General features: G+C 42.8%; 1 protein-coding gene across 1 annotated transcript in view; it reads right to left on the bottom strand.

Annotated features, from left to right (window-relative positions):
- The window catches only part of loxl2a (lysyl oxidase-like 2a), a 31988-nt gene that overhangs the window by 1216 nt on the left and 17899 nt on the right, over nt 1-12873 (bottom strand). Inside the window, exons 4-13 of the mRNA XM_015959424.3 lie at nt 11441-11649; nt 9172-9388; nt 7490-7673; nt 5341-5492; nt 5087-5254; nt 2977-3142; nt 2463-2703; nt 2206-2321; nt 846-982; nt 527-638 (exon numbers count right to left, since the gene is read on the bottom strand). Coding sequence (XP_015814910.3) covers nt 527-638; nt 846-982; nt 2206-2321; nt 2463-2703; nt 2977-3142; nt 5087-5254; nt 5341-5492; nt 7490-7673; nt 9172-9388; nt 11441-11649 — 1702 coding nt within the window. The remainder of the gene's footprint in view (nt 1-526; nt 639-845; nt 983-2205; nt 2322-2462; nt 2704-2976; nt 3143-5086; nt 5255-5340; nt 5493-7489; nt 7674-9171; nt 9389-11440; nt 11650-12873) is intronic.

The following is a 12873-nucleotide window of genomic DNA, read 5'->3' as shown; positions in this document are numbered from 1 at the left end:
AGAGTTTTTCCTGTGATGATAGATGCTGCATTGTAGTGTGGGGAAATATGAACGTTACATCAAAAAAGCAGTGTGCTACTTCTAATGGGCCATTCCCATCTGTACCGGGTCAGCCCGGGCCGGCTAGAGTAGGTTGTTTACATATCTGGGTGGCCTGGTATTTTTCCGGGCCAACCAAGGCTCATTCTCAGCCCTCTTCTCGAGGGGGTCTGCTTCAGGCCGACCAGGGCCAACACACCCACTGCTGACAGCAAATTCACACCTTCCATTAGAGCAAGCCTCTGATTGGTGGGTAGAATCAGCCCACATGGGCTTAAGACAAGGATGTGTGGAATCAACCGGGCCAGGCTGGGGCCGACTGGGGCTACCCGGCCCGGGCCGACCCGGTACAGATGGGAATGGCCCATTTGTGTTCTGACTGGATTGATGAAATAATGTGTGGATATGCGCTTACTGAAGTTTTATCAAATCAAACAATTTCATCCTTGTTACAGAAGAAAATGGGTTCTTAAGGCATTAGTCTCACCTATATGACAGTTGTATGTCCATATCCGATGTCCATCATACCGAGAACGGCACTTCATTACGTTGTTGGTGTAATCAGACTCTGCAACCTCATAGTTTGGGTTTATCACAACCTGGAGGAAGAAACATCATTGGAGGTCTAAATTTATTTTGCAACCAAGGAAAAGTCTGTCTGTCACTATAAGCTCAGTATCCTGTGAGCTCCGTGTGTTGAGAAGCGTTTAGTCTATAAGATGGCTGTGGCTGGGAATGAGACAGACTTTTCCACCAGAGGAAGTATAATTAGGAAAAGGACTAAACCAAGAGACCAGATGTGGTACCTGTAAGATGTAATCGCCAGGCTTTACGTCTGTGATGTCTATCCACTGACAGTCTATGTCATGTCTGTAGGTGTCCCAGCAGCCCACGGTAATGCCCTGAGAGCCAAAGTTTGCACACTCGTATCTCTTCTGAATACCTGAGATCAGAGCAAATTACAGACATTGAATGTTATTTCCAGTTTATAGCAGAAGAAAACAAACAAACATAGCTGACTGATCGTGGAGCATGTTTGAAGAAGAGCTTGTTTATGTCATATTTCTGAGGGCAAAATAATTTTCTCTTCTACCTCAGAACGTTATATTTCAGAATGCACAATAAATCAAATCGTAAGGTAGCGCGACTCGTGTTGCGAATGACCGCAGTCACCAATTCTTGTCATGTGTCTTACCCACGTATGTCTGATCTTTGAATTGTGTGTGCTGAAACTCAGTTTCGTTTCTCCGTATGTCTTGCACATGTGGTAGAAATGACAATAAATGACTTTGACTTGACTTGACTAAATCGGCATCAACATCGGAATCGGACGAGGTTAGCCATTTTTAATAAGTAACATTGGGCTGATATAAACCGATATCTATTTCCATCGTGTTGCTGTTCGCGTGGGTGCTTCAGGAAAGGGAGTGGCTTGGACATGTAGTTTTGTTTGGTTATGTGACGGTGACAAGCGGCGTAATGTAATGGGTGTGTTTTCGCCACAACCTCAACAGTGTTCCTGCTGGAGGCCTTTCAGACGCAATACGGCTGCAGTTGGTAAAGCGAGATCACAAAATCACAGGATATTTTGCAAGCTCACGCGTGATTTTGCCAATTCACTCAATAACAAGCAAGGAGAAAGATAGCAGTGTGTATCCAAAAGGTCTGGATTTCTTTTTTTTAATCGCAATGAAGGTGTCACAGGTAAGTGTTTTTATGGTTGAGCAATCAGAAATCTGCTTGGGTATTTTATTTAGAAATTAGCTGCAAGCATTACACTTCTCCAATCTTTTGTCTGGGCCATTCTGATCTCAGCAGCTTGACCTATTTTGCAAGTAAAAGGCTGACCAGAAGTGTAGATGTATGCTTTGGGGAACGCGTACAAGAAGCACTGCTCTGCGCCCAGTGGAAACCCACCCACTGGCATTAATAGAAGCTATTAGCTTATTAAACCTCACAGATGTTATACAATGACATATAATGGAAAGCCAGGGTAAAAGTGATGTGATTGTGTGTGTTTATTTATATAATATAATTACCTAAATAATTTATGTAACTTTAGTAAAAATAGGTTGTCAGCCATAACAGCAGCATTAACCAGGTTTTGATATTGCCACACAATTTTTCTCATTCATAATAAAACAGGATGAGTAGTGTTCGTCTTACCTTCATCACAATAGGTGTCTTCCAGACAGAAGCTGGCTTTGTGACCCTCTGCTACCTTTGTTCCATTCAGACTGAGCAGGTCATAGTAGGTGAAAACTTCCATACTGTGGTAATGCCTGGATTATACAGAGAAGGGAGTGCTTAAATGTCCAACAAACATCCATCAAAACGTGCCTGGTGGACGCTTGACCAGATTTTAACAGCAGGATCTCTGGGAGAAAACCTCATTTCTTGTGGGATATCTAGGAATAGAATACCTGTGGCATTCGTGCCAGACCCAGGAGTGAGGCGACGCCCGTGGCCTGAAGTCTGACAGGCCGTTGTTATGGATCTGAGAGGAGAAGCGGAGGAGGCGACGGTAGGAGGTGGGGTCTGCGTTGTCACTGGTGGTGGACAGACAGCGCTCCTCTTGGGCACACTGCAGTGCATACAAAGGCCTGTCCTCCAGGTATGTGGTCTGCTCCACAACCTGAGCACTCAGGACCAGATCTGGAGCCGCTGTGGGGGCCAGGAACAACTTGTGTCACAGAAACTCAAATTTACTGCTCTGACGAAACACTACAAGTTTTATGAAGTTGAACAGCATAAAAGTATTTAATACATATTTTTCATTATCAAATTTATTTTCCCTCTTCACAAACGGAGGAGTCAAAAGAAAAACACATCATAGTGACTACTTGATCTATGACTTTTAACAGATATCAGGTTTGAACTTAGTTAATGAGTTTTGCTGAAAGAAAACGCTGTGGTAAAGACTTTATGTTTCCTTACTCAGAGTGCAGGAAACTCCAGCAGCAAAGCGGCCGCCTCCGTTAGGACAAATCACATGTTTGCCGTGATGCAGACACTGATCCAGAGTCATCTCAGTTCCAGAACATCTTACTCCACTCATCACCACAGCCTGAGAAGATGAATCTCCCTGCCAATACCACGTTTCCTGGTTCATCAAAAACAACAGAAACCAGAAAAAAGTTAGCAACAATATTTTTTTTAAATCTGCTGCTGTTGTAAATTTGGCTAGCTTGGCTGTTCAGCAGTAGCAGCAAAATCCACCAGTAAGTTTTCTAAAACTGAAGCTCACAATGACTCATCACAATAACCAAGATGAACTACTATAAGGATCTGTCTCACATATACAAAACATCCTGATGATCTCCCAAGACTTTTAGGATAGTATTCTGTGGACCGACGAGACAAAATTTGAACTTTTTGAAAGGCATATTTCCAGTTTCATATGTTATATGAAATTGTTGATTTTCCATAGTTGATTGCAAATTGATGTGTAATTGAGATTAATCTATAATTCAATTTTATGTTGCAATGACAATAAAAGCAATTCTACTCTAAGGAGTTAAACAAGCTCAGAATTCCAGGAAAAGGAACATCAGTATCAGTCAAACACAGTGGTGGTAGTGTGATGGTCTGGGACAGCTTTGCTATATAGCTTGCTGTGTGTGTGTGTGTATAATATATATGTATACGGATATACACACAAAATCTTGGAAGGATTTGTTTAAGTGAGACCTTCATTGCTAGCAAACAAACGAACACCACAAGTTTATGTGTGTGTGTTCAATTCTATAAGTTCAATGGCTCCAGACATTTCATGCCAGTTATCCCGCAATGGAAATCCACACACACGCACACACACACACACACACACACACACACACACAGGTTCTCAGCTGTCCCTCCAGTGCTGACTCAGCCCCATCATCCACTTTTGCGAGCTAAAGGGAAATCTCATGTGAGGGAAAACTCAGACTTTCCGTTGTCCTCCGAGGAAGATGCATGTAAATGAAGGTGAACAGGGAGGCTGATGGTGGGCAGAGGAGACAGAAAGACGTACAGATATGTAGTTTAGGCTTGCTGTCATTTGTTCCATCTGGTGGTTGGTTTGCCTGCAGAATCGTTTATGAGTAAGACAGGAAAGAGTCTCCAGAGGGGCAGAGGAGGTCTGAGCATGTAACCACGCATGTAAAAAATCTCTTATGTAATGACAACTTGCTGGACGTTGTGGCAAAGGTAAGCGTGTGCTTTTTCATGGCAGCTTGGCCTGAAGCTTAGACTTGGCATTAAAAAGGCCCCCCTTCAGTTAGATGAATAGCCTTCACCAGATCCAGTCCAAGTTCCACTAATAACCCCCCCGCAGCTGACACACCTCTCCATGATTCACACATACTTTCCAGACGTACGTCATCTCTCTAACCCTAAATTCCACACACCTTAAAATAGCATTTATGTATGTATAGATACACACACACCTCATAACACAAGGGGAGCCCTACTCAGACGTAAACATGTCAGCAGTGTGACGCTGGTCCAGTTGTCCCATGTGGTTTACTGATGGAGGGTCCACTACACTTCAAACACAGAGCCATCCTTTTACCAAGAGGTCCTGCTGGGAGCTTTACTTCCACTAATGGGATGTGTCTACTGAGGGTCTGGTTTTGATGTTTCTAACCAAATCACGTCTTTATTTTGCCCTCAAGGATAAATAAAGTAGTTAGAGATGGAGAGTTAATGGGATCCACTGCCATGTACACTCACCAAGGGGTTTAAACTGGGAAGTACCATCAGGCCGAAGTAATCTTATCTGTTAATCTTCACATCCTCTCCTGCTCTTTCTATCTTCTGTTAAAAAATTAATTCAAGTAAATCTGTTCTTTATAGACACACAAGCATTTTTTTTTGCATTGTTTCTTGCAGATCTACAGTTTATTATTATTTTTACGATTTTAAAGTGTTTATCTCACACTCTAGTGATACTTTGGTGCTTGCTCTTGATTCTTTTGTGCTTAAAGTTGTCTTGCACGTTCCCTCACCTAGAGGACTTCCTGAGTACAAGTAACCTGGAGTCATTAGTAAATGCAGACATTACCTGGAAAGCGTGGTTGGCGAAACCCAGTCCCAGCTGTCTGCAGACCACCATGGCCTCCATGGTTCCCCAGCTATCGCTGCACACCGTGCCCCACACCAGAGAGCCGTTCCTCTCTGCCAGGACCTCCACACGACCCTCACTGGGGTTTCGGCCACCACTTAACCGCAGCTGAGGACAAGGGGGACCCACATTTGTCTCCTCCAGTGTTCCAAGTTTATTTGTTTTGGTTCTATACAGCAGATGGAATTACTCACTCGAGTGTTGAAGCCCATTGCTGGAACATTACACTTGACAGCAGCATCTTCCTCGTGGCTGCAGCCCACTGAGTCACGGTTAAAGTGACATTCAGTCAGAGACTTCTCAAATCCAGAGCATTCCACCTCGTTCATGTGGACCGACCCGATTCCTGCAGGAGCACAACGGAAGGGAAGTTATATGATGTTTTGGAGAAAAAAGCTAGTTCTGCCTCCTGTTTTCAGCTGCTTGAAGAGTTTTGATAGAACAACAAGTTTTTCCAGAGGCAGATGAAAACTTCTGCATTACACTGCAAAGGGAACAAGCGGTCAGCTATGACAAATGAAAATGATCCTTAGAGGCTCATTAAAATATCTAAATGTTTTAGAGTTTCCATAATAGTATGCACGAGTACCCCTCCAGATGTTCTTCTGTTTGTTTTAAGACTGGTCCGAGCTGTTTTTGACCTCAACACTCGATTTTCAGATGATCATAATGTTATGACTGATTGGTGCATGTGACAGAAACAGGGATGGAGTTTACTCACATTCTTATCCGCTGGCTTTTGAACACAAACACAATAAGCTCTTCCAAAACTGTGTGTGGTGTAATTTTTAGATCCAGTGGGTAGGTCATGAAGAAACCCACGCTGCCTCCTTCACTCTCCAACAACAAGAAAAAAAATCCTCTCCTGAAACCCATAAAGGTTGTTTTTCTGTTTTGGAACATTTTGTACAATTTTCTGTCTTGCTCTGAGATTTGGGCGGAGGCAAACGAAAAGACTACTTTTCCAATTAGCATATGAATTTTCCAAAGCTGTTGTAGATTTCATTTCACAGAATCAGGTTTTGGCTAAGTGGATAAACATGAATGTGCTACTCCATACATTCCCTGATGGCTTTTGTGTGCCGACTGAAGGTCTAGGCCGACTGGAACTAGACAAAAACAGGTGGTACCACACAGGCCAAAGATAAGGTGGAGACGCAGATCCACAGCCAGCACCTTTCATTTGCACAGCTGGACACAGGTTGATTAAAATGTGAAAAAGCATCAAAGTGTTGAACATCTGCACCTATTTAAAGGTCTTCTGCTTGCACATCATAAAGTACTTTATCATGAAAAGTGTGGATTACACTCTTCATGCTCTGATTATATTGGGATCAACTTTGGCGTTCGGTGTCTGCTCAAGGACCAACAATGGGAGGTGTGGCGCACCAGAGTAAAATCCTTAAAGGTCAAGTTCACTTATTTTTTCAACATATCTGCAGTGGTCTCTAATATAAATGAATGCCTAATGAGTCGATCTCTGTGGAGGAAAAAAAGCGCTGGTGCTCTTGTCTCAGGAAGTAAGCCAAAGAAGAGGGAAGCAGAAGACTGCAGGTTTTGGATTTTTTTTCCTGATATTTGGATATCTTGACTCTGACGGATAACAGCAACATGACTCTACCACTGACTCTCTTTGCTCTGCAAAATTGATGTTTTATCTCCATAAATAACACAAGCCTGGCGGAGTTCTGTCATGTTGTGGAGTTGCTAATGCTAATGGTTAGCTTCTACTAGCTGAGACACTACTTCCTCTAAGACGCCAAATCAATCACAGCCTTCCCCATCACAAGCTAAGATGTGTGAGTCAATGAATGCTAACTTTCTATGTGACAAAGGATTAGCCGGCTTTTCAAGTCAGAGTGTTTCCCTGTCTGTTCTCTATTGTAGAGGCCTTTTAAGGTCAAAAGGTCATCAGTCACATAGATCGTTAGAATAGAATAGAATTCGATCAGTAACTCTAGAGTTAAGGTTTTCTGTCTCACAGCTAACCTGTAAAAATATTCATGTGTGATTCTTCTCTAATGGTCAACTGAACCCTACGCTATGGGCAGGTAATGCAGGAAATAGGGGTAGAATACTAGTTTCATGTTTAGCCTGCATGTTAGACTCAAAGTGAATGATCATATTTAAAATAAAACAAAACAACAACAAAAACAACAAAATGGTTTCTCAGAGATCTTGGTATTTAAAGCCTTGTGGGTGTGTGTAGTGATCATGGACACCTACTCAAGTAACGGACAGAATCTGTTTTCGTATTCATGACCTGTGGCATCATTTATAAAGCTCTAAATAAACTGGACAATTTTTAAAATGACTATTATGTTTAACTGCTTTTATTTGTACCTTGACCCATTTTGGCACCAGACAGGGCCTCTTTGGCACTGCCAAATCCCAGCTCTCGACACACCACCGTCGCTGCTCTGATGTTCCACTTGTCGTCACAAACAGTGCCCCACTCTCCGTTCTTCAGCACCTCCACTCGCCCCTCACCTATCAAAGCTCCACCTCGAAGACGAACCAAAGGTTGCTGCAGAAACAAAAGAAACTTTAAATACCCATCCATCCATCCATCCATCTATTCGTCTGTCTGTCCGTCCATCCGTCTGTCTGTCTGTCTAGATAGGTCGCTGGGGCAGCAGCCTAAGCAGAGAGGCCCAGATTTCCCTCCCCTAGCCACTTGGGCCAGCTCCTTCGAGGTAATGCCAAGACATTCCCTAGCCAGTCAGAAAACATAGTCCCTCCGTCATGTCCTGGGTCTTCCTTAGCTCTGTTAACGGTTGGACGTGCCCAGAAATCCTCACCAGGGAGGCGCCCAGGAGGCATCCTAACCAGATGCCCGAGCCACCTCAACTGGCTCCTCTCGATGTAAGGAGCAGCAGATCTACTCCGAGCCCAAACTGGTTAACTGGGCTTCTCACCCTATCTCAAAAGCCACTTACACACTAGCATTGGCTCCACTCCACTCTACTCCGCTCCACCCTGTCCGCCCGCCCTAGCCTGGCCGCGTTTGTTCCACACCGCCTTAGTAATGCGGACGTGATTGAGCACATAGGTGGCCTGTGATGCCATGAGTGCATCTCCGAGCACGTGGGTGGGGCAAAAGAGCTTGAAGAAGTCTGCGGTGTCTCCATTATTAAACAAAAGCGGCCTGATCGGTCTTGCTTTTGGAGACTCTCTGACTCTGATATTGCATCCTGCTTTGCTGTGTCAGGCAGGTGTGTGTGTGTGTGTGTGTGTGTGTGTGTGTGTGTGTGTATCTGTCCTCTCAGCAGTAAGAGACAGAGAAAAATACTTCAGTCGAGGCTTATTAACTCCACAGCATCCAGAATGATAATGAATCGCGCATGTGGGAAGCTCCAGCGGGCTGATTCTATCTGCCAGTTGGAGGCTCCCCCTAATCGTAGGTGTGCCTTTGAGCCGGCCAATCAATCAGCAATGAGCGTGTTGGACCAGTTCAGCTCCAGGCAGACCGCCTCAGGAAGAGGGCTGAAAAGATGTCCGGTTGCGCGTGGGAAAATCCAAGGCTACTTATATGAGAACACTCCAAACCCGGTCCAGGCGGAGTGGAGCTGATGTGTAAGTGCCAAAATGGCCACCCCAGAGATGCTGCGGAGAAAACTAATTTCGGCCACATGAATCTACTATGTCTTTCATTACCCACGGCTCATGGCCACTTGAGGGTTGAAACGTAGATCAATCGGTAATTGAGAGCTTCGCGTTTTGGCTTAGCTCTCCCTTCACCACAACAGACTGGTACAGCTGCACTGGTCTACTTGAAATATGTCTGGTTTTATGGCCTGTATTTATATGGAGCCTTCTATGGTTCTAACCCCCCCACCACCACAACCACCAAGGTGCTTTACAACACAACTGGTCATTCACCAACTCACACATGTTCACACCCTGGTGGTGATGAGCTACATTGTAGCCACAGCTATCCTTGGGCGCACTGACAGAAGCGAGGTGGCCATACACTGGGACCACCAGTCCATTCCGCTGAACTTTTAGACTATAATCAGACTCACCTCTACTCTGTAGGCCTTTCTGAAGCCAATGCTGACGCTTGGGGCAAACCCCCGTCCAGGCATACAGCTGACCACAGTGGGCATGCCCTTTCTACACGTGTTGTTGCCCCTCAGCTCGATCTCTCGTCCCAGTTTGCAGTCGGAAAGGTCGGCCTCATTGCCGGTGCAGTTAACAGAGAAACCCCAGTAGTTCTTCTTACGGCGCTTGGCCAGCAACCTGAGGAGAAACAAAGAAAGTGTTGGGGAGTGTTGCTGTAGTAGCACCGCTTTTATGTAAAGAAGTGTTTGAAGAATCTCAAACATTCTTTATGATATACTACCAAAATAATAAAGAGCTGTTGTATAGGTTGTGGGAAACGTTCCTACTGAGTTGTATCCAACCATGCATATCCAGCCCATGCTGTAAAGAACAATGGAAGTATTCTGAGGAGAATTCCTTAACACTGGCTGGACTTCATACTTGAATGAAAAACATCAACTAGGGCCAGAGAAAAAGCCAAAAGAGGACTTTGAAGTAGGTTTGAGTCTTGAGAGACACTGGGTGGTAAAAATTGCATAGCCTTTAGATTTACGGGTCTGATGCTGTAAACGTGGAGTCCGGTTTACTTTGAGTTAAAGGTGAAAAGTTAATGTTAGATTTAGATAATTTTAATGAATACATGTGGTTTATTGTCCATAAACAAAAACTAATGTCTAATATCTAAATGTGATACTGCACCTCTGCAAAATGGCAGCATGATTTAAAATACACGATGTCCTTTAATTTATTCAACATTTTAGGAAATTAAATTACACACATATGATCATTCATACTCCAAACAGTCTATCCACCTTCTGTAATTAGTATGACTGTCATTTGCTAATGAAACTGCTGATGGCATGGATAGATAACCTGGAGTTTTTCTGGGTTTTCTGGTTCAGGGACCTTAGCGAGAAGTCAGTTACGCCCCTAAAGCTGTGTCTGTAGAATGGACTTTCCTCTCACAGATCCCAGCAGGTTGATATCTGACTTTTTTTTTTCCAGATATCTCTGAATCTTTTGCCTGAGGCCCACAGCTGTCCAGGTGGCTTATGTAATTTATTGTCTTGCTTTAATCTTACATTGAAGAAATTCCTGCCAAGGCTAAAATATTAATAAAACAGGTACAGACCTGGCAGAATTACACACACAAATCTCTTTGACTGAGAAAAAGTTGCAAGTAAATCTATTCTAATCTCTCTCAGGTCCAGATTTGGGTGTTTGTATGAGAGACTTCATTCAGCTCTAATGCTTTGTTAGAGCACAATAACTCCATTTCCCATGTTAGCAGATGAGACTAAAAGCAGCCACCGTTTCAGATTGTAGTACAGTCTGTCTTTTCCTCTTCTGGCCCAGCATTCAGCTGCTAAAACTTCCTCAGACAGGATTTTGGGCTCTTGTCAAGAATCTGCAGGTCTGTTTAATCTCCGAGTGGGAAATACACAAGGGAACTAGTGATTACCAGAGTAAACAAACTTGGTTGTTTAATGTTTCCCAACATCTGTTTGGTCTGGGCTATGCATTCTGAAAATGACTAAAACCAAAAACAGCTATAAAAAAAGTCGGGAACACCCTGGAAAGGGCAATATTTTTAACATAAAGAGCATTTGTGTGGTGTACCTCATAGGACACTTCATATTTGTTTGAATGCTGTAAGCAATGTTCACAGATTTCAGTTTTCTGCTATTTAGGATTAGTTTTCTTGATTCTTCACTTATTTTTTGTGCTTTATTTGCTTGTTGGTGCTTTTTGCTTTCACATTTTTCACGACATTCAGCTCATTTGCCAGTTTAGCTTAGTTTCAGCTTCACTTCAGCTATTCGACAACGTCAGCAATCAGTTACCAAATTTAGCATGAGCTGCTAATTTCACAGTTCAGCTAAATGTAAATATTAAACTGTTAAACTTGTCCAACTGAAATAACAAGTGTTTAGACACTTTAGCTGTCCAGATTTTTATACAAGGTTCACAGATTTCAGTTTTTTTGCTTTTTAGCCTTATTTTTCTCCATTCTTCACTTACTTTTTGTGCTTTATTTGCTCATTAGTGATTTTTGCTTCTACATCTTTCAACACATTCAGCTCATTTGACAGTTTTGTGTACTTTCAGCATTTCTGCAAGAAATGCAATTTGTCTAGTTAAATATGTGATGTCCTTGTGACCTGTAATTATCAACACGTTATAAAGTTTATCACATTTATAAACCTTCAATCCACAAAAGCTGACTGACCTTGTTTAAAATGCACTTACTTGTAGGGTCGGATGTTGATGTTTTTCTCATCGGGGAAACCGTACATGCCACAGATGACCCTGCTGTTCATCTGTGTCCACTCCTCGCTGCAGATCTGCCTCCACTTGCCTCCGTCTTTCACCTCCACAAAGCCCTCAGTAATGGGAATCCTCTTTCTGTTGGAATATGTTGCCCTGATCCTCACATCCTCCACCTGAACATTCAAACCCTGAAAAACAAAAACATCCCCACATGGTGCAGGATACTTAAACACCAGGAGAAAACTGATGTTTTATTTCACAAGATGTTTCTTTATTTTAGATTTAACCAAAGGAAGCTTTCACACAACTGCAATCAAACCTATTTCTGCAGAAAGGACTTGGTAGTATTCATGCTGCACCCATATTACACAAACTGGGGCTCTTTTCATCTTATTATTCTTTATTTAAGACAACTGTAGCACTGGCATAAACAACCTGACATCTCTGATAAATAATAATCAGTCTTAGATAATGTTTATGGTTGTTTTTGGTACAACAGGTTTAAAAGTATTTGACACATCTTCGCTCAGATTGTTTAACATTAACCAAAGCAGCACGGCTTTTCATGTTATAGCGGACATGGATGGAGATGATGGGGCAGGGAGCATCTGCATCTAATAGTTCAGTTAAACTACTCATACACGTGTGTGGATGATTTACAAACATACATTCCTAAAGGATTGATTGTGGATAAACTTGCTATAAATCCTCTAAATGGCAGCTAACTTTTTGACCTTTCTTCTGTAATTTGTCTGGCTACTTCCTGGAAAAGTGTTTTATAAACAGTTTTATGTAACCAGGAACATTCTGTTAACATTTTCACAGATGAATCACTATTTGACAAAATGTTAATGCAATGTTGTCAGATTCATTTGTATACTTCTGGTTAGATTAAGTTCTCCACTTGATGCAGTCTGTAACCATCCATCCATTGTCTGAACCCGCTTGTCCATGTAGGGTGGCGGGGGGCTGGTGCCTATCTCCAGCGGTCAGTGGGCAATCAGACGGGGTACACCCTGGACAGAGAGCCAGTCCATCGCAGGGCAACACAGAGACACACAGGACAAACAATCATGCACACACACACACACACACACACACACGCACACGCACGCACACGCACACGCACACACACACACACACGCACAATCACAATCACGATGATCTTTCAGTGCTTATAAAATGGTGAAAAGTGAAAGTATGAAATAAATCTATTTGCAGAAGTAGCTTTGCTATGGATGGTTTTTAGTGAAAGAGATCATGAGCAGAAAGTGTACCTTTTGAAACGATTGGTACAAATATGTACCTTTAACTACTAAGGAACATATATGTAATGTTCAGACAACAAAAAAGGTACAGAATGATTCCCTGAGGTTCAACATTGGTCCTTAGACTGGGTTAATGTCATTTTG

Source organism: Nothobranchius furzeri, chromosome 3 (genome assembly GCF_043380555.1).
Source record: "Nothobranchius furzeri strain GRZ-AD chromosome 3, NfurGRZ-RIMD1, whole genome shotgun sequence".
NCBI lineage: Eukaryota > Metazoa > Chordata > Actinopteri > Cyprinodontiformes > Nothobranchiidae > Nothobranchius > Nothobranchius furzeri.
The sequence above is the reverse complement of the archived record's forward strand: the minus strand, read 5'-3'. Positions and strand labels throughout refer to the sequence as shown.